Below are 24,293 nucleotides of genomic sequence, written 5' to 3'. Positions count from 1 at the left end.
GTGAAGAATGCCTTGGTCATGGTGGGAAAAGCAAGCATGCTTGTCCACTGCATAAGTTGAACGACCAATTGAAGAAACATGCTTTGGAGTGGCTAGCTTCTGTTCAATTTGTGGGGTTTTAGAAAATTAAGTTTCTTTTTGTCTCTCAAGTAAATTGTATTTTGGTGTGGTTTATGATCTCTTAACCATTGTTCATCATAATATTTATGCAGCCATTTCCATATACAATGCAATAAAGAAAACAAGCTTTAAGCATAAAGAAAACAAGCTTTAAGCATATATACACACTTGATTCCAAAACGAAGGACTTTTTGTTCATTTTTAGTAAATTATTTAAATAATAATAGTACAAACAATTGATACATATATACAAGAATCAAATACCATTATCAAATTCGTCTCTAGGGCACTCAAACCCTGAAGAGATGAAGATCGGTGTTGCCCTAACATGCCATTGATTGCCTTGGCCAGCCTTTTACTTAATTTGGCCAACTCATAATAGGGTAAATTATCAAAAGGAATAATATTGTATTTTTAGCTTAATTTTAATCTTAAAATGAATTTCAAACTTTTTCAATTTACACTACACTTTTTTTTCTTTTGGTGTCAATCATACGATGTCATGACCATTCATTAATTTTATCATTAAAATGGTGGTGTGACACTAAAAGGGTGTTAATTAGATTGGATGATGAAGTGGCGATTATCCATATCTATTATATCTCTCTTATTTTTTCTTTCCTTTCTCAATATTTTAATTAAAAATATATTTTTAATTATAAAATGTATTTTAATAAAAAATGTAACTATAAATTAAAATATATTTCTAAAATATAAATGTAAACTTATCTATCTAATTATATAAACAAACACCCCATTTTAGTGTTAGAAACTCTTTTAACAAAGTGATTTCTTAAAATACTATTTATATATCTCATTTAAAAATTAAAATTAATTATATTAATAAGATTTGAACTCATAATCCCTAAATTAAAATTAAAGTAGGGAAGATGTACAATTAATAAAGTTTAGGAATTGTTTCATGTACGATTAGATAAAAAAAATAAATTTAGTGTGTGAGTTGAAAGGAATTAAAATTCTTTATAAGAAAATTGAAATTAAAATGAAAGTTCAATATTTAAGTTTTGGATTATTATAACTTGAAATTGAACTCTTAATTAGTTGACACAAAACTTGTGCTACATCTGTATTAGCCTTGATTTGATTTGTGGTATTGTGTCATTTATAATCTTTATAACCAAATAAAATATTACAAAAAATATAATGACTATAATGTAATATTTAAAACAACATTTGATTATTTAACATATATAATTAAAACAAATATAACACTTAGCGTATTCAAATTTAAGATTGTACATGTTTGATATAACGTAATAAGATTTCAAAATTTAGGCCTCGTTTGAGAGCAAGTTATTTGAGTTTGCTCTCAAACGTTATAAATTATGTATTTAATAATATCATAATTCTTTCGACTCAATTAGTTGATGTGATTTTAGAAAGCCAAACTCAACCTCATTAATTTGGGAAGGTTAAGGTGAGTTTGGTCATATGAAATGTCATGTGATAGCTATCTTAAATGTTTTTTTTTAATCATTTAACTTTATAATTCAACATAATTTGATAAATTTAATAAATACATTTTTTTTTAAGAACTTAGTTTTCATAACCATCTCCATCGCCTGTCTCATTGTTTTCATTGTTGGTGGAATCGACTTGCAACACTCTTTCCTTATCCTTTCTCTATCCCCACAATCCCAATCCATTGAGAAGCCAAGTATTCTTCAAGTCTAAGGAGATATTGAACTCATCAAGGAGAAATTCCAAGGGATCTCCAAGGCAGAGAAAGATCTAGAATTTCTTCCAAGCACATATATTCCAAGGACATGCATTAAACCATGTGCCAAGGCTTACACCTCAATCACTGGCGGCTTGAAGAAAGCTGATGATGTTGGAGCGACTAATTTTAAGTCTGTTAACGAAGATTATGACTCATTCTCCGTTGATATTTCAGTTTGTCAGCAATGCCTTAATCTTGATAAGAATCGCGGGGATACTTCTGTGTTACGGAGTATGAAGAACAAATTGAAGAATGATGTTTTGGACTGGCTAATTACCCTGCAATAATATGCTTTTTAAAACAGTTCCTTTTGTATTTAAGAGAAATCCTTGGCAGAGTTTTATGAGTTTATCTATGGGTATTAATCGTAATGATATTCAGAGCCATTTTGGTATCTTTGCAATGGAGAAAGCATGCTTTGTTTCACAAAAAAAAAAAAAAAAAACATTTGTTATTGTTGCCTTCATTCTTAGTGAATTATTCAAATAATAATAACAGAAATGATTAATATATAATTAAGAGCAGGAGATATACCCATATTTGGGGGGGAAAAAAAACAAAAAAGGAAAACCCAATAATCTAACAAACAAGCCCAAAGAAAGCCTAAAAATTGAGAGCCAAAAGACACTACTACTTGAGAGCCACAACGAACACACAAAAAACCACTTGAAGAGAGCCAATTAAAAGAGATCCTTCTCCTACCTACCCAATAAAACTTGAGTAGTCTTGAGACCACCCCGCTGCCCTTTCTTCTAAATGCTTCACAATAACACCCACCTTATAGATAGAGGTTGCCCACCTTTATAATAGGCTTGGAATTGTATACATATTATTGAATTTTGATAGGACTGACGCTGAGTGGGTTGTTGAAATTTGGTAGGATATATATCGAATTGGGTGAATTCTTAAGATTCTATTGGGATTCGTAGCGATCGGGTTACGTACGTACCCATCCACTCTTCTATGTTTGTTATGGTTCTTGAGCGTAAGTCTCAGGCTAATTTTTCTAAATGAATTGATGCACCCTTTATAGCAAGCAAAATTATAAAAATTGAGGGGATTGTGGCAATGGATTAACATAAAACCCACCACCAGTGGGTTCCCTTCCTGGAGAGAGAGAGAGAGAGAGAGAGATCTTAATTTGATAGGAAGTTTAATAAAGTATATGTAATTTCAACTTAGTCAACCCTGCTTGTACCTAACTTAACAAAGGTGAATAATAAAATATAATTAAACAATGTTTAGGCAAAAGGCTCGAATCACACATAAGAGTTTAAAGCAATATACCCTAATTGATAAATTTGCCAATATATGAATTAAATAATTATTTATTTTACTTTTAAAGAAAATAAGCAAGCTAGGTAGGTTGGCCACAAGTATGCTTAAAGCTTGTTTTCCTTGATTGCAAATGAATGAAAGTGGCTCTCTCTCTCTATATATGAATATTATCAGATCATCAACAATATATATATAGCGACAGATAAATCTTGTCAAGGATAAAAATTTCTCATACGGAGAAAATAAACTTCTTTTAAAAACCAGCAAATTGCATAGTAGCTAGCCAGTTCAAAGCATCATTCTTCAGTTGGCCTTCACACTCAGCAGTTGAGAAGCATCGCCATTATTCCTATTCAGATCAAGGCATTGTTGACAAGTTGAAAGATCGACAGAGAATGAGTCATAATCTTCATTAACAGACTCAAAACTGGTCGCTCCAAAGATCATTAGCTTTCTTCAGGCTGTTAGTGATTGAGATGTAAGCTTTACCACATGTTTCAACACATGCCTTTGGAACATACAGACAGACCGCTGGGAAGACTTTTAAGATCTTTCTCTGTCTTGCCCCTGGGAAATTCTTTTTGATGAGTTCAATGTCTTTGTTTATGTTATCTCCATATACTTCAAGAATACTTTGTTTTTTGAGAGGTTGGGATTGTGGGGATAGAGAAGGTTCGGGTGCTGGGGTTAAGAAATGAGTATTGCGGGTTGATTCCACCAACAATGAAAAGACAATCGAGGCAAGTGATGGAGATGGTTATGAAAGTTAAGCTTTTCTTCAGACTCATTGCGTTTTTTTACTTTTTTCTTTTTTTGGGTGTAGAAAGTGAAATCCCTCACCTTAAGGACCCCCCCACACACTGCCTCACTCACGTAAGAGAGATTAATCATGGTACACGGTAGCACACCAAGTAAGAGATACATTGTATGGTACCCATAAGGAGCCACCCTACAGGAGGGTGAAACTCTCACACTGCGACTGCCATAACTCGAACCTGCATTCTTGGATGTAATCTATTATCTGAGAACCAATCGTGCTACGCCCGTGGAGGCTACTTTTTCCTTTTCTCTTTAAATGATAGATTGGAGAAGAGGAAAAAGAAAGAATGTTGGTGGATTAATGAAGAGAAAACGACAAGTATCACCAGTTTATATAGATCTTCAGAATTTTTTTACAAATCGCTAGGTTAGTTATGTATTATCTAAATATAGAAAAAAAACAATTAGAATTTGCCTCCCAAAGTGAAGAAGAAAATAGTGTCCAATGAGGTAAATCTATGAAATTCATTCTTTACAAACCCTAAATTATAAATACTAAATATATTGTATATTGAAATTAATCTAACATATTAAATTATGGGTTTGTTATCAATATCATATGCCACTATTGATATCAATTGATAATTCAATTAAAATAAAAATATAATTTAATGTAATAGAATCGTCATGATATGGGTCTGATATTTATAACTATGTCATAATATTTCTAATTTCAATAATAAAATTCTATATAATCAAAAGTACTATATATTGTCTAACATACACTATTGTTATCCATTTCTCTCTTTTGAAAGCACAAGTTATTGATCCAACATTAATTCCTATTTAAAGAAGGTTGCATCTTGTAATTAATAGGAAAATAAATTTCAAATAATTAACCAGCTCTCCCGTAAAATCTTCTACCCATTGTTGCTAATGGTGTAAAATTTCAAAGGTTTAATTTATAAGCTTTGGGAGGCAAATCCGAAAATAATGTAACTATATTTTCTTCTATATTTAGATGACACATTGCTAGCCTAGCATTTAGTCAGAGATCGAATTCTATTTTTATACACACAAACTAACCATGAACATCATCTATATAAACCCTTGGCCGTTGTCACTATCTCTTCATTCCCTCTTCTCCCAATCTATCTATTCTTTAAAAGGAGAAAAGGGCAATGGCTTTCAATAAAAACTTAGTTTTCTTAGCTGCCTCTATCATCAGTTGCCTCATCTTTGCATTTTTGGTAGAATCTACCCGCACTATTCCTTCTTCCTTAACCCCCGAACCCCAACCATCTTCCCTATCCCCAGAACCCCAACCTCCCAAGGATCGTGGTGTTCTTCAAGTATATGGAGATGTTATAAAACAAGATATTGAACTCATCAGAGACAGATTTCAAGGGGTTTTCAAGTCCGATAAAGATATTGAATTTCTTCCAAATGATGCACAAATTCCAGAAGTATGCATGAAGCCATGTGCCAAGGCTTACGCCTCAATTATTAATGACCTCAAGAAAGCCGACGCTGATCTTGGAGCCACCAAATTTAAATTTGTTAGCGAAATTAACGAAGACTATGACTCATTCTCTACTAATATCGCAGCTTGTGAACAGTGTCTTGATCGCGAAGGGAATAATGGCAATGCTGTTCCACTGAAGACTATGAACAGGCAACTGAAGAAGGACGCTTTGGAGTGGCTAAGTTCCATCCAATTTGTAGGATTTTGAAAAAGAAAAAAGTTTATTGTCCCCAGGGGACTTTGGGATGGATGGTTCATCCCTCCATATTTATTGACTGAGATGATTATGTATAGAGCTGTTTCCATATGATTGTAAAAATTAAAAAAAAAAATGCTGTAAGCCTATTTAATTTTGCAATAAAAGAATTTTTATTATTATTTTCGTATCCTTCTCTCAATGTTTGTCTTCATTTATGTTGAGTCGTTCAAATTAATAATAAAGATAAAAATTATTGATAAACACAAGAATCAAATATCTTCATATTTCAAGTTAAATTGACGCAAGGACTTCTCTTAAATAGTTTTATTTTTCTTCATATGTTTTTCAAATGTTATCATCTTTTTTTCTTTCTTTTATTTTTTTCCTCTTTTCAAGCCAATTATTAAAGAACAACAACCAAAATGGGTTGTGATGAGTTTAGCCCAGCTTTAGGGGGGGTGGTAAAAATGGGTCCAATGGATTGGGCACAATGCCGACTTCTGCCCATGAAGGCCATTTTAATGGGGGCATGGAGGCGTGGCAGTTGGCGGAGCAGAGTGGAAATGGTGAGCCTCGTGGCTACACTTCTTTGGCAGCACATATAGGGGAGGAGGATAAGGATAAGCCTTCTTGGGCGGGTTTGCTAGCTTCCAGTGGGCCTCGGATTCCCACCAAGGCTCGAGTATACTCCTCCCCAAAAAGTGGAGATTATTGAAGAGAATACGGCCTATTGGCTTGGTACTTTGGTGAGATATTTTATTGAAAAAGCCTTGCCTTTTCCGTGGTTCGATCGTTGGCAATGAAGCTTTGAAAACGACATGGTTTGATCGAGGTAATTTCAAATAGCAATGATGGGAATTTTTTATGCAGGCCCATGGCATTTTGCTCATCATTATATTCTTTTAAATTGCTGGGAGCCTGGGATGATACTCTCTGAAGAAGCCCATTCTAAAATTTCAATGTGGGTTAACATCTATAACATCCCTCTTGAGGGATGGTCAGTTAGAGGGGTGGGTGTTCTTGCTAGTTGGTTGGGTAAGCCCATTTTATCGATCTTATTACAGAAGATAGATCGAGAGTGAATTTTGCTAAGATCTCTTCTTCTTTCTCGAAACATGTCTTACTAGATCAACGAGTGGATGAGGTCACGGGAGAGCCAAAAATTGCTTGCCTCCTAGTGGAGTATCAATGGGTTCCTTCAATTTGTACCCATTGCAACATGTTTGGTCATCAAGTTGTGAATTGTCTAAAGAGTCCATCCTTGGGGCATCAGGAGCAAACTTTTATTGGCAAAGGATCGCATGTTGAGACTTGCCAAGGAAGGGGGTGAGCTAATGATAAGGCTTCAAAAATTCGTAAGGCTAAGAATAAGGTAGGTAGAGTTTCTTCTCATGTGTATCTTTAGGTTGTTATTGAGCATGCTTCTAAAACTACCATGGGTCAGTCAATGAGGGGTCTAGATTGAAAATAATTTTATGCTATTATGGAAGATGATAGGGAAATCTCATCTAGTGGGGATGCATTTTTACCCATGAGAGGAGACTTTCTTAGTGATGTAAGGATAACCATGGAGATTAGGAATAGGCATGAGCATACGAGGAGGAGTTGTCATCTTCTAAGGGTGATAGTATAGATTTTAACTATATCTCGATGAAGACAAAGTCTCCATGAAAAAGAAAGAGGAAGAAGTAGAATGTCCTTGCTAGGGTCAAGCATGGTTTTGGGCCTGGAGTGCTTGCTTCTCATGACCCAATGTGATATCTCACATATCAATTAAGGGATAATTTGTCTAATTCCCTTATCGCCTGGTTTGGTTTGTGTTTCCGTATTGGTTTGTGTTGTTCTTCAACATGGTTTAGTTTGCTTTAATTATTTGGTTGTATCTTGTTTGTTGAAGTGTGATTTTTTTATTTCGTGAGGTATGCCCTTGCGTTGGTTTGTAAGTTTTTTACTTCTTTTTTTTTGTTAATATATCTCACTTTCAAAATATAATAATAATAATAATAAGTAATTAAATGCCATCATATTGCAAGTTAAATCAACATGGATTGTGGGTCTGGCTTTAAGGTTATACCACCTTGTAAATTTTGCTCTATAAACTTTTTGTATTTGGAGAGAATCTTAAAAAATATATTTAAAAGTAATTTATCAATCTTGTTCTCTTAAATTTGTCTAGTAACATTTGTTAAAATAAGTAAGATAAAATCGTGCTAATATAATATTAGAATGCTAGATATAAAATGGTCAAAATAAGATTGAAAAACATTTTAAGATTTTTATCAAATTATTTGTTAAATTTTTTAAAATGCACTGAAATATATATGCATAATTTTTTCTTATCTGTAAGGTTCAAAATATACTTATCTAAAAAGAGAAGATAAGCATATATAAAAAATACCATATAAGAAATCACATAACTTCTTTTTCAATGGTCGTTAGATAAGTTTAACAAACATATTAGAAATAATAAAAGTCTAAAATATTTATCATATATTACATTTTATGATCTATATCTTAGTTAACAAACACTACTCTAATGGATAAAATTCACCCATAACTAATACTGTCAACGATTTTTATTCAAGTTGGAATTAATAAAAATTATGTATTATATCTGCAATTGGATTTACAATAGAGCCTTGATAATCATAATATATATATATATATATATATTATGCATTGGACAAGATGAAGCACACCTTAAGTACCAAGCCAGAGTTGGCTAAATTTTACCCTAAAATTACTCCATACTTTGAATTTCTATGGTCAGAATTGAAAGCATTAGCCACTTCAACAACTCTTTTTTAACCAACAACATAACTTAAGAAAAAGAAGTTTTGATAGAAAGTACAGTGATCAACTGAAGGTTGCAGGACTCCAAAACAGCAGAGAAAATTCTAATGGAGGTTTCAGCTAACTTAAGGCAGTCAGAGTTACATTTACCTAGGGTTGGTTGTCTTCTGCTTCGCCTTCTCGATAAGCGGTCTCAACTGCTTCTTTTCAGCAAGAATCTTGAGGAAGTTGAACAAAAAAGGTATGTAGTTGTGTTTTCTCCGGATGTTCTCTGTTTTCCACTTCTTGAACTTCTCCTCTTCCATTAGGATTTTCTCAGTAGCACCCTCAATCCCAGCATTCACCTCTGCAAGTTGCTTGTTAAGTGCTTCCGCGTTGCTGCTCTCCAATAGTCTCTCTGACTGTAAGGCCGCCAGCTGCTGCAAGACGCGTTCCCTCTTCCGCTGAAGTTCTTTCAGTTCAGCCGTGTACATTTCTTTCCGGTTCTTTATAATAGCCATGAGGTTGAATCTAATCTCGCTTTTGGAGTACCTCTCGATGCGCTCTTGAATCACAGGTTGGACCATCCGCAGCCAATCCGTGTCACCTTGCCCACACTGGCCAAGGCTGATGGGTCCCTCCTTCAACCCATCGAGTTCATACAGTACACCATTAGCGGGTATATAGCTTATGAAATGGTAAACATCGTCGTCTTTTCCAGCGGCCTTCTGCTCCTCGGGTACAAATGGCTCAGGTCTCGCAAAACTATTATGGGCTGCACGAATGGCTTCACTGTTATTGATAGCCAAACCTTTAAGCTCAGGCGGAAAGTTCTTGGTAAAATCTTTCAATGCAGACAATTCTGGGCCAATTTCAATATCGGGACAGTTCATCAGAATAGACAGGATGGCTTGGGTTGCACATGCATTGTTTATAACCTGCGGAGAGTATGTACAAGTATATCATAAGATGTCACACTTAATTCTCCCAGAAAACATAAATTACATGACAACTGACCTGGCTAGCGAAAAACAAATTTGGAACTGGATCTTTAATTACAAGACGGTCATCTTTTTCCCCAGGACGCCATTTAAAAAGGAATATCAATCCATATACCGGCCTGAAAATTAGGATAAGGAAAACATATATGACATTGTATGATCATGTCTATGAGCTCAAAGTAAAAGTACAATTGAATTAACAGCTAACCTTAGATTGTCCAGAGAATCGAGGTCCAGAGAATACAACTCCTCAACCTGCTTGAACATATTGAAGCAGAATAATGGCATATGGTAAATAGAAGGGGAAGGTGCTAATTCTGAACCATCATTATTTGTTTTAGTAAGGTGCTTATGTGAACAAATGTCTTCATTCCAATTGGAAACAGGCAAGCAGGCAAACAGCATGTTTATTTTTTTTTTGGCTCTGCATTATTTGTTTTAGTGAGGTGCTTATGTGAACACCTTTCCCTCCGCCCCCCTGTTACTATTGTTTTGGTATTCTTTGAGGCTTGTTGCACCCTTGTGGGGCCCATATTAGTCCATAGGGGCCAGCAGCGGTCACAGCCCCATTTTTGGGTCATAACGTACACACATTTGCAACACTATGCTAACCATGACACTGAGTAACCAACCATGACACTGGAAACGAACATAAGCATGTATTGCTAGATATCACAAAACCAATGTTGAAGAGCATTGAATATGGGAAAACAGTAGCTTAAATGAGCATCCACCTCCAAAGGGTTCAGTACAACAACAAACTAAAGAGTCCCACATAACAATGAGAATTGTTAGAACCATTAAACACCAAAAATATAAAAATCATGTTATTCCAAAGTTTTACCTGCACGCCTTTTACTTGCATCTGTTGTATTAGTTCTGTAAAAACACCTGCAGTGCAAAAGAAGAATCTCAATAAATCAATGACAAAACTGACTAAGAAATTAAAAAAATGTAGCAGGTCTTCCCCACCCAAAAGTAGAAGAAGGAGAAGACCAAACTTGTAGCTCACATTGTAGTTTAGACGCATCAGGAACTGGATTATGGACGCTTCTTTTTAAAGTAGTTGTTATCATTATAAAAGTAAGATAGGACCCTCTCAAACTTCACTAGGATTTGAGTCATGCACCACCATCTTTAAGGTCATAAAATATGTCAAAGACAACAGCTCTGAGGCTCTGAACAGCCATAACCTTCCGTAAGACTAATGTAAATTCTTTCTTCACCTAGAATGTAATGGAGACACTTTTTTCACTGTTTAGACCAGCAGGAGGGGGTGGAGGAAATCCATAACTTCAGTTATAACAAAATATATAACTCCTCACATTTTTCCACTGTTTAATTCAGCAGACCATCTTATACCAGCCTCCATCAATGGTCATGATAGGTCTAAAAGTCAGCAAGGGCAAACAATTAAATGAACTCGTGCTGGCCCACCAGCCCAATCTTGCTATTCTAACCAAAAACCCTTTTTTTTAAGATTCTCCTCAAGAAACAAACTCAATCCTGCAAAAATTTAGAATCTTTTAAAATAAGATATTCCACCATAATAATGAACTTCTTCACCAACATTAAAACCTTGTAAGGCAATTTCCCTATCCAGTTCAACATAATTCATTCTTAACCATGGTATGTTCTAATACGTACATACAAAAGAAATCTCCCATGGATAGCATGATTAAGTCTCCCACACAGTTTTCTCATGCAGCTCTACTTGTTTTTTGTCCAGAAAAGGGAAACAATAATGTCCCTACTTTCCCATTTGCCAATGTTTAACCTAATCACCAGTTTCTTTGCCCATGATGCTTGCTTTTAGTAAAAATGAGCCTTCTCAATCTTAAAAATCATTATAACAACAACATACCAAGCCTTTATCCCACTATGTGGGATCGTCTACATGAATTCTAGCTTTTTATTTATTTTTATTCATTGTCTTATCTTTTGTAAGACCCAAATACTTTCAGGACTAAGTGTCACCCACCAAGTCTTTTTTAATCTTCCTTAAACACTCTTTATTGGTCTTCTTCTCACATAACCAAACCATCTTAATCATATCTCATGCATCTTATCTTCAATAGGAGCCACCTCAACCTTATTAGAATTAACCTCATTTCTAATTTTATCTTTTCTTGTATGGTTGCACGTCCATCTTAACATCATCATCTTCGTTACACATATTTTGTAGATATTGGTACTTTACTACCAACATCCTATGCCATATAATAAAGCTGATCTTCTAGCTATCTTATAAAATTTTCCTTAGTCTTAATGGAATCTTACCATCACATAAAATACCAAATGCACTTTTCCGTTTTAACCATCCCGCCTTAGTGATATGGGTAATATCTTCATTCACCTCTCCATCTTTTTGGATGATTGATTCAAGATATCTAAATTGGTCTTTTCTTGGTATGATTTGATCTTCCAATTTTTCCATAACATCATCCACACATATTTTTTACCAAACATACATTTCGTATATTCGGTTTTTACTCTACTTAATTTAAAACCTTTAGATTCTAGAGTGTTCATCCATATCTCAAGTTTAGTATTCACACCTTCTTTTGTCTCATCCACCAACCCTATGTCATCTAGAAATAGCATACACTATAACATCTCTACCTAAACGTGTTCAACGAGTTCATCCATTACTAAGGCAAATAGGTAAAGACTTAATGTAGATCCTTGGTATAACTCCATTGTATTTGGAAAGCCTCAATATCTCTTCCACATGTTCTGACACACATCTCTGCTCCATGATACATGTCTTTAATAGTTGTCTATACACAATTCAAACTCATTTATTCTCTAAAACCCTCCATAAAACTTCTCTAGGAATTTTGTCATAAGCATTTCCTAGATCCATAAAGACCATATGTTGATCATTTTGTTCATTTATATGCTTTTCTTGTTGACCTACCAGGTATGAATCCAATCTGGTTCCAGATACCTTGGTTTCTCATTTTAATCTTTGCTCAATCACACTCTCCCACAAACTTTCATAGTGTGGCTGATTAACTATATTAGTATCTACATTTTTTTAAGTCAAATTCTTGAATGTTGTGTTTTTTACATGGACAAGCTTGCTAACAACTCATCCACTATAACCACCAAAGGACACTCCTTAGATTTACAATTACAAGAATGAATTGGTACAATTTTGCAAGAATTGGGTAAGATAAGGGTATTAGGCTCTAACCAGAAGATGTAGACCTGAACTTGTATATGAATACAAAAACCTACAAAGAATCAAGTGGGTACACAGTTTTCCAGTCTCTGATAATCAATTGAAGCCATTGTAAATACAAAGAACTTACACAAATGGATGGGTTGCATCAAGGATGTCAAGGTAAAAAAAGTCTTAAATAAGAAAAAGCAAGACATCAAATCTTGGAATGCTAGAAAATAAGAACACTAAAAGTGACAAAAATTTTCTTGTTAAGACACTAAAACTAGCTGAATCTTCCTGTGGCAGGAGGCAAAGCAGAAAGTATATGTTCCACTTCAACACTGTGGTTGGGTATTTGGGCCTTGCAGATGGACTACCTTAAAATGGCATTTACATGAAGCCTTCTGAAATTCCTACACCTTAACTTTGTAGTGAGACATCAAAGATGCTATTTGACAATTGCCATGTCTTGCCCAACTGATGTAATTTTAATTGAAGCACCAAATGATGCCCTGTGGTCTAGCGGATAGGACAGCCACGTGCGGCAACCGCAGGCTGCCATGTGGCACCTGCAGGATGGTCACATGCGGCAACCATCCGCTCTGTCCATGAGGCGCCCGATTACCTTTCTGTTGGAATAAGTGATCATGTTGCAGAATCTGATCTCAGCTGCTCATCCAAGCTTTATGAGGCTCCATCCCAACCGTCAAGAATTGCTATTTAGCTATCTCCTCAAGACATGGAGCGTAAGAAGAGTGAAAAAGAAGCAAGATGGAGATAGGGAGAGATTCTCGTCTTCGGGCTAGGGTTTTGGGGTTCTTTCGATTGCTCTGTAAATGCTTTGTATAGTTTTTCTTCGTGTTCTCTGGTTTTATAAGATTGGCCTCTAATCTGTATGTGTATTATTGGGGCATTTTGGTAGAAAAACCATTGATGTACTGAGAGCGTTTGTGAGTGTTTGAGAGTGTAATCTCCGTTCTTCATTCATAGTGCAGTGAGCTCTTCTCACCAAAGCTCAACGTGGACGTAGCTCTATTTTGGCGTGAACCACGGTAAAATCTTGGCCTCTCCTTTTTTATTTTTATTGTTTGCGATTTATATTTTCTGTGCGTAAATTTCCGGCCATGAAGGTATGTTCTCTGTGATTGAACCTGTTCTGTTTTTCCCTACAGTCTTTATTTGTCTGTTCGTAACACCAACCAATCTAACAAATGCACCATTTACAACGTAAAACTAAAAAAAAGAAAAAGCACAAGGACCTGAGACATATCTCCTTTGCTGTTATCACCTTTCCCCATAATTAGGGATATAAGAACTCTTCAGAGAATTTTCCTTTTTTTTTTTTTCTTTTAACTTTGACAAGGAAATGACGCGAGATATTTACACACAAGCATTCATGATAAATTTGCCAGTGCCATCAGAATTGTCCCTTATAACTAACACATTCAATACTGGTATGTTTTCCAAAATAAACATCAATTTCAGTATTCAAAGCATGGAATCAATGTAAAAAGTAAATCTTGTAATTCAGATAAAAGTAAAGTATACCAGGATCGGACTCGATCGTGCACCAAGACATAATGGCGAGTAATGCTGCCACAAGATAATAAGTTAATTCAGAAGAAACACACACGGACTGAACACATACTAAAATTCAACATCGACCAAATCGAGCGCAATTTCTTCGTCGAAATTGTGCCACACGGTTCAGTAAATCGGAAGTTATCATCCAAACCTCAAGCTCTACGGTGGCGGTACTAGATTCAAATACGACGATGACGGCGACACCAGTAGCGGTGGACGGACGGCGGCGCTGTTGGCTTCTCTGGTTCCAGTCAATCCGAGTGGAGAAGTGCTCGTGGACGGTGTTTTTGGTGATTCCTGCAAGTTCTAACTTCCAGCGAGCTCGGCCTTAATGGATAGGCATAGGGTTGATTTCTTAGGTTGGGCCTTACGGGGCCCATGGGCCCAGTTCTCAATGGGCTTGTAACGTAAAACTCTATCGACCCAACCCACGTCAACCATCAGTTACCAAGTCTTGTTTCTTTAGGAATGTTTCTCTTTCTCTAATAAAAAATCCCATCATTAACTCTTTATTTTATTTTTTTATTTTCTTTTTCCTCTATCTCTCCTCGAAAACTTTAAAGAAAATATCGCTGACAATTGAGTTATAATAAATTATAAAAAAATAAATAATAATATGAGTCGATAACAATGACGCTTATTTATTAAAAAAGGTTAAGGAGAATATATGTTTTTTTTTTATCTAATATCTTCTTTAGGTAGCATTTGTTAAAATGAGTAAGATAAGGAAGTATCAAGATAAATCATAATGGTTTTCGACCAAAATATGGAATGGTCAAGATAAAATTGAGAAATATTCTAAGATTTTTATCAAACTGTTTGTTAAATTTTTTAAAATGCACTAAAAGACACAAATGTCATTTTTTTTATTATCTATAAAGACTAAAATATGCTTATCTTGAGAGGGGGGAGAGATAAGCATATCTTGAAACATCAAGATAAGAAATCATTAATAATTTTTTTTAGAATGATTAAATAACCTTAACAAACATGTTAGAAAGAATAGAAGTTCGGGATGCATCTCATATTTTGATTTTTTTAACTCATATCTTAATTAACAAATACTCCCTTAATAAGAATGCGTCACATCAGTCATGACTCATAACATTACTCTTATAAAAAAGTTTTACAACTCGACATCTTTTTTTAACATTTGGAGTACATAATAGTTCAATCAGAACATTTATCTTGAATTTGAGTATTATGAATAACTTTGTTCCATCCTATTTTGATCAATCTATTGTCGGAAAGTTATTCCTTATTTAAAAATAAAAAGATTAGTAATATTACTATTGAATCTTATAATAAACAACTTCTAAATATAATGTAATAAGAATAAGTCATAACGAACACTATTTTATAAAATAAAATTAAAAAATGTGTAAAACATGTTTATGTAACTAATAATTTTAATTTATTTATAATATATTTCGAGAGGTGATGAGCTATAGATAATTAATCCCAATATAAAACGACATTAAATTACAACTAACAAACTCTCCAAGAAAATAACTCTCAAGAGTGGCCTAAATTCAATTCTGGCAATTGGTAACGGCTCAGTTGTACCAAGGCATCTGTATCCCCATATATATATATATATATATGTATCAAAGCATCGGAGACAACGCACACCCCATTCGACATTTTTTCTTCCTCCATTTCCACGCGCAGGCAAAGAAAGTTGAAGCTTCGATTCGTCATCTTCTGGTTCCTTTCCCATGGTCCACCTCATGAACATTCAAAACATCGTTTTCATTCACAAATCTCTCCAAGAAACCACCGTTTCGTGACTTTTCTGGGTCATTTTTTGCCGTCTCTGTGCTTCGTCGTTTGTTTTTGTTGGGTTTTTGACTCGTAAGGCGCTAAATTGCCGATTGTTTTTTCAACTTGCGAAAATTGGTTTTTATGAATACCAACTTTCGTTCCTAATCGGGTTGCCTTTGCTGCAGTTGGGTCTTGGCGGGGAGTTCCGGGAGATCAGCATGGCGAGTTTGTTTTTCTCTTCTGGTTTGATGAACATAGCTGGGTACTCTAGTTCTGGCAGAGAAATTCACTGGTTGTTTTCTGTATTTGCAGGCGTTATTATGTGCAAAATTGTAAGTGTGTAGAGCAGTAAACATGGTATATTTGCTTTTAGCTTTTTAAATCGAGGGAATACTGAGTTTGAGCCTCTAAAGCAAAGGAATAAAGCAAGAGCTTAGTATATAATCACCACTTTTTTTATTCTTCTGGAAATTGTTTCATGTATGCTACTTTCGGGGAAGCCTTCTTCTGTTTTTTTGGTGAGATGTTCTTTATTAGAATAACGTGAGAAATCTGGTAATTAAGGTAGCTGAAGAGGATGAATAACAACTGGGAGCATATAAGAAGAGAAATAACTACTCATGCGGTATTAATGGCATCTACTTGGTCTTTGAACTTCAGGGATCAAGGCCATGTTATTGTTGCCTGGCCGGTACAGGGTAACGAGTAAGATGCATGTGTATCCCCCTTTGTTTTTCTGTTGTTTCATGATCCTTGAATAAAAATGGTACTGAAGATGCAAAAATGACCTTTTTTAAGTCGTCATTTCTGTGAGGACTTGGTGATAAACTGTTCAAAATGCAGCCAAGCATTCCTTCATCTTCTTCTTGTATATGGGCTCATTTCCTTCTTTGTGCTTCTTTGAGTGAATGTTATTGTCAAACTGAAATGTTACCGGTTACTGCACCTCATTTGTATCTTACTTTCCTATAAACATGTGCTTAACTTTAAATTGAAATAAATGTAGAAGTTCAGATCAGTTATCAAACTTTATTCATTAGGACTAGAAACACAGTAAGATAGCGGTTAGAAGGCCTTGCAGGGGTCAACATTTTCCTACTTCAACTTGTTTAAGAAAGATCTATTAGTTCTATTTCCTGCATTACAACCCTAAAATGCATCATGAAATGTCTTCTTATTTTCAATTACAAACCTGTAAGATGCATTTTTTGATTTAATGTTTTCTCCCTGCCCTTATCTTTTCCAATTCTTATACATTTGATACTTATTCATCATAATGGAAAATGATATGCTTCATACTTTATCTGAAGCGTTACTGGTACCTTTTAAAGGGGTCAAATTTTGCCTTTTGAAGGTTTACGAATTAACAGGTGCATTCAGCCTTTTGTTCTTCAAGGGATATGCCAAACTCAATGATGCAGAAAAACTTGAATGGAACAATAGGTGATGTTCTTTTCACTTGATCCCATTTTGTATGAATATTATTGTCTTGTAATTGAATACCTTGTCCCCCAACGTAATTGCCATTGGCATTTGTCAAACAGGGGTTTCTCTACAGTCCATGCACTTGTGGTGGCAGTTTCTTCTCTCTATCTATTACTATTTTCGGACCTTTTTGATGAGGGTTCTTATGATGAATTAATTATCAATAGAAGGTCTACATTATCAGACACCATATTGGGGGTATGTTGTTGCAGAAAGCTCGATTTTGAAGTTATTTTGCCATATCTAATAGAGCTTGCTGATTATTTGATTTGACTTATCCTCTTCTGGCCGAACAACATGCAAGGTCTTTATAGTCAACTGAGAATCTTGTATAATATTATTATTGTTAGTTAATCAACAAAAATCACCCTGAAAATCCAATTTGATAGATATTAGTGAACTTTGATTAAGTGATATCTTTTTCTCTTTGCTGCCCGCCAGCAGTAGCATTTTTTTTTTTTTCAGAGATGGAGTTTCATGCCAGATTCCTAACTCTTTTTTAAGCAGAATAATAAGGTGGTCTTTGTGTTAGTTCCTTTAAATGTTGCTGAATATAACATGAAATGCTGTACTTCGACAAGGGCTGGCATTAGACAAAGACTTGAGCTGTTTTCCAATGGATAGTCCACATTTCTTTGTTGATGGGTAAATAGGGAAGTAGGATTAAGATGGTTCTGACATCTAGAAGGGTTAGTAACTGTCTTAGTATTATGATCAAGCCAAACAAATTCCTATAGATCCAAAACAAGCTCCCAAAGGAAGAAAAATGAACCGTCTGATTAGCAAATGAGTCTAGGGAAGAGTTTTGAATATCTATTAAAGTGTTTTATGCATCATTTTGGTCTTGTTAAGTATTTCATTTGCTGATACGAAAGTAAAGGAGTTCAGATGGTCACTAGTTTTAAGAATTCTAGAAGTTGCTCCAAACAATGGGGAGTTTAGATTTGGAAGTACATCATTTTTTACTTTCTGGTAATTCCTAACCATCTAGTGTAATTGGTTATCCATGGCCACTCACTAGTGTTCTTTATTTATATACCTAATTTTTTAATGTCCTTATGGAAGTCAATGTCACATGTGATAAAGACCGTCATTTTTTATGTTTCAAAGGAAGAAAGAGATTGGCTAAGGGCCATTTGGTTGTGCTTTTGTTTTTAGTTTTGAAAATTCTGGGAAGAGAAATGGAAAATGGTGTTTGGTTAGTTGCTTTCATTATAAAAAAAAAAAGTGAAAAAAAAAATAGAAAAAATGAGGGCTTTTTAGTTGTGGAAAACTGTCCTAGTTTTCCAAAAAATTACTCCACAAAAAAGAAAAATTAAAAAACTTGTTCAAGTAAAAAAATTTTCCAAATAGAAAATGGAGATTTGGAAAATGTGGTTTTCACAATTTTTCATAATCTGATCCTCTGCTAATTACCATGCCATGATTTTCATAATCTCATGCTGACGGATATTTGTTTGTTTGCTAGAAATTTAGGCTAATCTAACCAAATTTTGGTATCATGAAATGTTCTTCCCATAGTATCCCCATTGCATGGTTGATTGGAAGCAACAGTGGGTGCCAAAATCTTTGGTGCCTTACTTTTCATGGTGATCAACTGATGTTAATTAAGCTGCATTCTTGATTAAGAATGTTAAGAGTTTACTTCAAGTAGTTTCCCTTACATAATTTTCTCTCATGCCATTTTCTTTCTTTATTATCAAATTTATTTATTATTTATTTTGTGCAAACATTGTACAGATATCCCTGGGTTATTTTGTATCAGACTTGGCAATGATTCTCTGGCATTTTCCGGCTTTGGGTGGTCTAGAGTATGTAAGTACAAATTTTCATCTCATATCCCATCAAGATATTGTTCAAGTGAACTCTGTGAGTTTATTATCTTCGAGTTGGAAGCTTCTAAAGAACATATCCTGGGTGATTTTAGATGTTCTCTAGTCTGTTGCCCTTCTGGAATATAGTTGGAATCAGCTAAGATATGGTTGACCCATCTACCTTATGATGAACTCTTTTTGTCCCGTTATTTCTGTCAGGTCTTACACCATGGACTGTCATTGTTGTCGATCTTCCTCTCCGTTGTGAGTGGGCAAGGACAGATTTACATCCTAATGGTTCTCTTTAGCGAGAGCACAACTCCCTTTGTCAATTTAAGATGGTATGTTAAGCATCAGAAATTCCACCAAAACCTCCGTTCTTGCTGCACAACATTGGCTCATCTATGTTAATGCATTTGCAGGTACTTGGATGTTGCTGGTAAGAAAAATTCTGAACTTTACATCTGCAATGGTGTTCTGCTGTTCCTTGGGTGGTTGGTAACGTCTGCAAAACCTTATAGTCTTTCCTTCTTTTCGTGATTGTGTTTGCCAAATGCTGAATATTGGGCTTCTGGAAACAAGTGCAAGCATAGCATTTCAACTTAAGGGTTGGCCTGTATTCCACATTGGTCCCTTCTCATCTATGGTACTAGATAGATCTTTTTAACAAGTGAATTCTGATGGTCTCAGGTTGCGAGGATTCTTCTATTCGTTTTCTTCTTCTACCACTTGCTTATTCATTTTGATCAGGTGAGCGCATTATCAGTGGTTAAGTTGAACAAAAAGTAGGTTATTAGGAACTAGTGTCTGGTAGTTGAACTATGAAATTTCGGCCTATCTAGAAGACATAAAGTCCTTTCGAGATCCTGACCCCCACAGGTATAATCTTGATTTCGACATGGACAAAGTTGATGCATAATCACAGTTGTTAACCTTTGAATCAGAGTTCTTCAAATGGATTAAATCCTTTAGTTTCATGATGTGTTGGAATGCTAACGAATTAAGTAAAATGAAGATTCAGAATCTTTTATGCCACACTTGGAATAAGGATTTTTTGATAGAAAGGAAAATGAGAACAAAATGGGTACCTTATGATGTACATAAGAACATTTAAGTTTCCTTGAACAGGTCCTAATTCCAAATGCATCATTAAGGTCTTTTAAAGCATGGCTATGTTATGTTCATTTTTCAGGTGAAGAAAGTGTTTCCCTTGGGCTTCTATAGCTTGCTCACAGTGCCTCCATTGCTGGCAATGATGAATGTGGTTTGGCTTTGGAAGATCACCAAAGGCATGCTGAAAACTCTCTCCAAGGCAAGACACAGTCAGTGATCAACCATGGCCCCCGTGGCCTTTCTTTGACCAGCTGCACTGAAGAATGGCTATGGATTCCTTCGTCTGTGCATCCATCCCCACAGTTGTATACTTGTCACTTTTACAGTGAATTGAATTAAATTTTCTCTGCAAATTTGCCCATTCTTTTGGTCTAAATGATGAAGCATTGCTTTGATCTTCTGATGGTCTCATGTTACCATCAAGGATGTCTATTTGTATTTTATACTACTCATCATTAAAAGAATAAGACTGTCTCTATTTTTTAACCTCTACCAAATGGGAAGCGCTATACCAAGGGCGGATCTAGGAACAGATTTGGGAGAGGGCTGGCCCCTAGATCCATAAGCTATTTCAACCCTCCTCTCTCTAAATGGGTCAGGTCAGATTTGTAAGGGAGAAGGGGGAGGGGGGGGCTGGAGCCCGTGCTTGTTCTCCTAAATCCGCCCCTGCGCTATACAAGGATAAAATATCGAATTCGTTACAAGTGACATCAGAATAATACTATCACACATAGACAAAAATATACACAAAATAATTTATAAAATATCACATTAATATTATTATTGTTATGATTTTGATCCAAAATAAATCACAATCAAACCATCAAATATACAAATGAATTTAAAATTTAATGTGAAAATTTTAAATTGAAAAAAATCATAGATAAAAAGAACAAAATATTATTATGATGACATTAGTATTTCAATCACGATCAAATTAAAAATTTTAATCACGATCAAATTTAAATTTTGAATCATAATTGTAACATAGGTGCCACTGCCAATTTGTGGGAAGTCTCCTCCTAAGCCGACATGTACAACTAATTCAAATCAATGCTGGAGTTTTGGGATTGGGCAATAAGGTCGGAAATTAATTTCTTCTACAAAACAAAGAAATTTCCCGATAAGGTTAGGTTGGAGTCGGCGTCCTTATCACTCCACTGTCCATGTAACCTACATATCTTCCATTCCACTTTGTTATGAAATTTGCATTCCTACATTCCATTCAAATTCAAACTCCAACACGTGCTGCTCTTCTTCTTCTTCTTCTTTGGCGTCCAATCGCCAGCCCCCCCCCCCCCCCCCCCCCCCCCACATTACGTTACATTTGGGTAAGTTGACTGGATTCATTCTACCTCACTTAATTATTTATCTAATTTTTTTTTATTATTAGTTAAGACAATAATTAATATTCTATAAATGCATATTATTTATCAATCAATAAAATTATTTAAGAATTAAAAATATATATAATAAATTATTTATTTTACGTTTATCAGTTAAAAGTGTGATTTTGGGGGTGTTTGGGATAGTGGTTTGACCATTTATAAGCTCACAATGAAGTTTAAATGATGTATAACTTATTTAATTATAGGTTTGTTAAAAATTAAAAAATTTAAATACTACCGAGTTTAAACGTTATTTTAATAATATTTTAGAAAATCTCCATTCATCTTTTTTCAAAATATTGTTATCAGTTTATTTCGTTGATCAAGTGTTTTATAATTTTATCTTCCAAAAATTTTAATATTTTCAACTTTATCCCTCTCTTTTATCCTTCTGCATTTTTTTTATCGTCATCTATGATATCCCACTCCCACTTACGGGTGTCATTCCTGAACAATTATCTGACCAATTCACATACCCGGTCATTTGTGAAAGGCGAACTATGTTTCGACACGAAACGCCTTAGGTAAGAACTAAGTTTCGTCATTCCCTTCTTTCAATCCCAGGATCAACTAATAGACTTGGACTTTAATCATACCACACTTGGTTTAATTAATTTCCGTTAAACTTGCTCAATCATCATTTCAACTCTTCTTCTTTCCAAAAATTCCACCGAGCTCCATAAAATTCAAAATTCCAATCAACCCATTGATTTGTTTTACCAATTTTGAGGAAAAACTCATATAATTTAAATTTTCAAAAATTTTGGCATTTTCTCTAAAAATACCCAAAATTCCTTTATTTTTGTAAATTGCTCCGTGACCCAAAATTAACTAAGAAATGCCCCAAAAATTACCAATTTTTCAAAAAAAATTTAAAAAAATTAGGCAGCAGGACTTACTAGTGTGAGGCAGCACGCCCACACGTGGCCACACCCATTGTGACCCCCCCGTAGGCCACCTTGTGGCCCTACTATTGCCAGCTATTGCCTTCTACCTCTTTTTTTTTCCCCCTTTCTTTTGGGCTTTTAAGTCTATATTTTTCAGAATATAAATACAATAATTATACTCCACAATTATTCAATTTTGCTTCTATTTTTTCATAAATAAAGTTTACACAAAACTCTTGATGCTTCCACAACATACAACAAATACCCACTTTTTTTTTCCACATAAGCTTACATAACAAAAAGAAAAAATTAATATTTCTTACACTCACTCATGGTGCTTATCATAACATAAAACAATACCACAAAAATAAGCTTTCATAAGCCATACAATAGTTTTGAATCTTTATTCTCATGCATTCACATGCTATCCCATATTTATCTTGACTTTCTCATGCCTTGACAACCTATATGTGAGGGTAAAACCTCATGAGCTATTAAGCTCAAAAAGGGTGCAATGACAATAACCATGAATATGAATATAAAATGTGATGTCAATGCATGCAATGCAACAAAGTTAAGACTTCTACATCCTCACAACCATATTGGTTTGAGGCTTTAACCTACCCCACCCCACACAATCTCATAGTCATAGGTCCTTAAACACAAAAACATGTCAATGCACACATAAAAATTCATGAATCATACTTACAACCTTGCTAGCCACTATCCTATTGGGCTATCCCTTACCTTTTCCTTTAAATCTTCCACAATTTTTAACTTCCAAGAACCTCATTCCTTCCAACTTTCTTATTCAAAGAAACCTTTAAAAAAAACAAGGTAGCTAAGCCACCATTCAAGAAAAACCACAAGGATTTTCTATACTAAAAAAGAATCCTTACCTTTACTTATTCTTTTCCTTTCCTTCTTCTTTTCTTTCTCCCATTCTTTATTTCTTTCTCTCCATTGGAAGACTTCTCCTTCCAAACTCTTCATATGGGAAAAATTTGAGCATAAAGTTCTCTTTCCTTTTTTATACTCCTCTTGTCTTGATATCTCAATTTCAAGACTTCATCTTAGCCCTTTGATATCTCAATTTCAAGACTTCATCTCAATTAATATCTCAATTTCAAGATTTCCCTTTGCCTTTAGAGAGAAAATCTCAACCACACAAGAAAGCACAATCCATGTGTTTTTTTTCTTCTTTAATCTCATCATTAGATTTCATTTATTTTTCAAGAGAAAATCTCAACCATTGAAACAAGCATAATCCAAGTGTTTTACTAAGATTTAATCATAGCCTTCCATCTTCTTAACCCATAATCTCCACCATCCAAAATCAATTTAAAAAAGACTTCTTAAATGAGTTGGCAATCCATGCCAACTTGAAGGATTTTATCTCATCCCTTAGATCACTTTCCATTTTCAAGAATAATCTTCCACCCTTGGATCATCTTGAATTTCTATTTCCTTTCTTATTTAATTAAATTCTCATATTTTCTAAGGCATTAATGGTGACTAAATACCATTTTATTTTAGATTTTTTTTAATTCACCATAATTATGCCTTTCATTAAATACTTACAAGACCAATTTCTCTTTTCTTTTAGAATTATTTAATTTCACCTTTCTCTTGGAAGAGAACTTGCCAAGTGTCACATTTAGACACAACCATTTGCCTCCAAGCTTCCATCACAA

General features: G+C 34.7%; 2 protein-coding genes across 7 annotated transcripts; one reads left to right on the top strand and one right to left on the bottom strand.

Moving 5' to 3' along the window:
- Nucleotides 1-8,322: 8,322 nt before the first annotated feature.
- Nucleotides 8,323-14,460, bottom strand: LOC127794718 (ubiquitin carboxyl-terminal hydrolase 2). 3 transcript variants are annotated; one of them, XM_052325975.1, is made up of 6 exons: nt 14,300-14,460; nt 14,113-14,157; nt 10,240-10,286; nt 9,604-9,650; nt 9,412-9,514; nt 8,323-9,332 (listed from the first exon to the last, which is right to left on the bottom strand). In XM_052325975.1, exons 2-6 carry the CDS (start codon nt 14,141-14,143, stop codon nt 8,562-8,564), a joined length of 999 nt encoding a protein of 332 aa, XP_052181935.1. In that variant the 5' UTR covers nt 14,144-14,157; nt 14,300-14,460; the 3' UTR covers nt 8,323-8,561. The 3 variants fall into 3 exon arrangements, with proteins under 3 accessions (XP_052181935.1, XP_052181928.1, XP_052181932.1); XM_052325968.1 differs by lacking the exons at nt 10,240-10,286; nt 14,113-14,157; nt 14,300-14,460 and adding an exon at nt 9,842-9,976 and having other exon boundaries at nt 9,604-9,740; XM_052325972.1 differs by lacking the exons at nt 10,240-10,286; nt 14,113-14,157; nt 14,300-14,460 and having other exon boundaries at nt 9,604-9,849.
- Nucleotides 14,461-15,889: 1,429 nt separating this feature from the next.
- LOC127794759 (uncharacterized) lies at nt 15,890-20,810 on the top strand. Of its 4 annotated transcripts, none has more exons than XM_052326012.1 (9): nt 15,890-16,002; nt 16,098-16,244; nt 17,267-17,355; nt 17,457-17,595; nt 19,138-19,212; nt 19,431-19,552; nt 19,634-19,709; nt 19,902-19,961; nt 20,404-20,810. In XM_052326012.1, exons 2-9 carry the CDS (start codon nt 16,131-16,133, stop codon nt 20,539-20,541), a joined length of 813 nt encoding a protein of 270 aa, XP_052181972.1. In that variant the 5' UTR covers nt 15,890-16,002; nt 16,098-16,130; the 3' UTR covers nt 20,542-20,810. The 4 variants fall into 4 exon arrangements, with proteins under 4 accessions (XP_052181972.1, XP_052181979.1, XP_052181966.1 ...); XM_052326019.1 differs by lacking the exon at nt 15,890-16,002 and having other exon boundaries at nt 16,013-16,133; nt 16,225-16,244; XM_052326006.1 differs by lacking the exon at nt 15,890-16,002 and having other exon boundaries at nt 16,017-16,244.
- The last annotated feature ends 3,483 nt before the right edge of the window (nt 20,811-24,293 follow it).

The sequence above is a fragment of the Diospyros lotus genome, chromosome 1, assembly GCF_014633365.1.
Source record: "Diospyros lotus cultivar Yz01 chromosome 1, ASM1463336v1, whole genome shotgun sequence".
NCBI classification, from domain to species: Eukaryota; Viridiplantae; Streptophyta; class Magnoliopsida; order Ericales; family Ebenaceae; genus Diospyros; species Diospyros lotus.
Note: the sequence above shows the minus strand (reverse complement) of the source record. Positions and strands in the feature narration are given on the sequence as shown.

What these genes read in the sequence shown, in the direction of transcription:
- LOC127794718 (XM_052325968.1), bottom strand. Translation starts at nt 9,976, where the DNA reads ATGACCCAAAAATGGGGCTGTGACCGCTGCTGGCCCCTATGGACTAAT. An exon ending in GATTCTCTGGACAATCTAAG is followed by an intron (nt 9,515 to 9,603) that starts GTTAGCTGTTAA and finishes CCTAATTTTCAG; the next exon opens with GCCGGTATATGGATTGATAT. An exon ending in ATTTGTTTTTCGCTAGCCAG is followed by an intron (nt 9,333 to 9,411) that starts GTCAGTTGTCAT and finishes TACTCTCCGCAG; the next exon opens with GTTATAAACAATGCATGTGC.
- LOC127794759 (XM_052326012.1), top strand. Translation starts at nt 16,131, where the DNA reads ATGGCGAGTTTGTTTTTCTCTTCTGGTTTGATGAACATAGCTGGGTAC. An exon ending in AAACTTGAATGGAACAATAG is followed by an intron (nt 17,356 to 17,456) that starts GTGATGTTCTTT and finishes TTTGTCAAACAG; the next exon opens with GGGTTTCTCTACAGTCCATG. An exon ending in TGCTGTTCCTTGGGTGGTTG is followed by an intron (nt 19,710 to 19,901) that starts GTAACGTCTGCA and finishes TGATGGTCTCAG; the next exon opens with GTTGCGAGGATTCTTCTATT.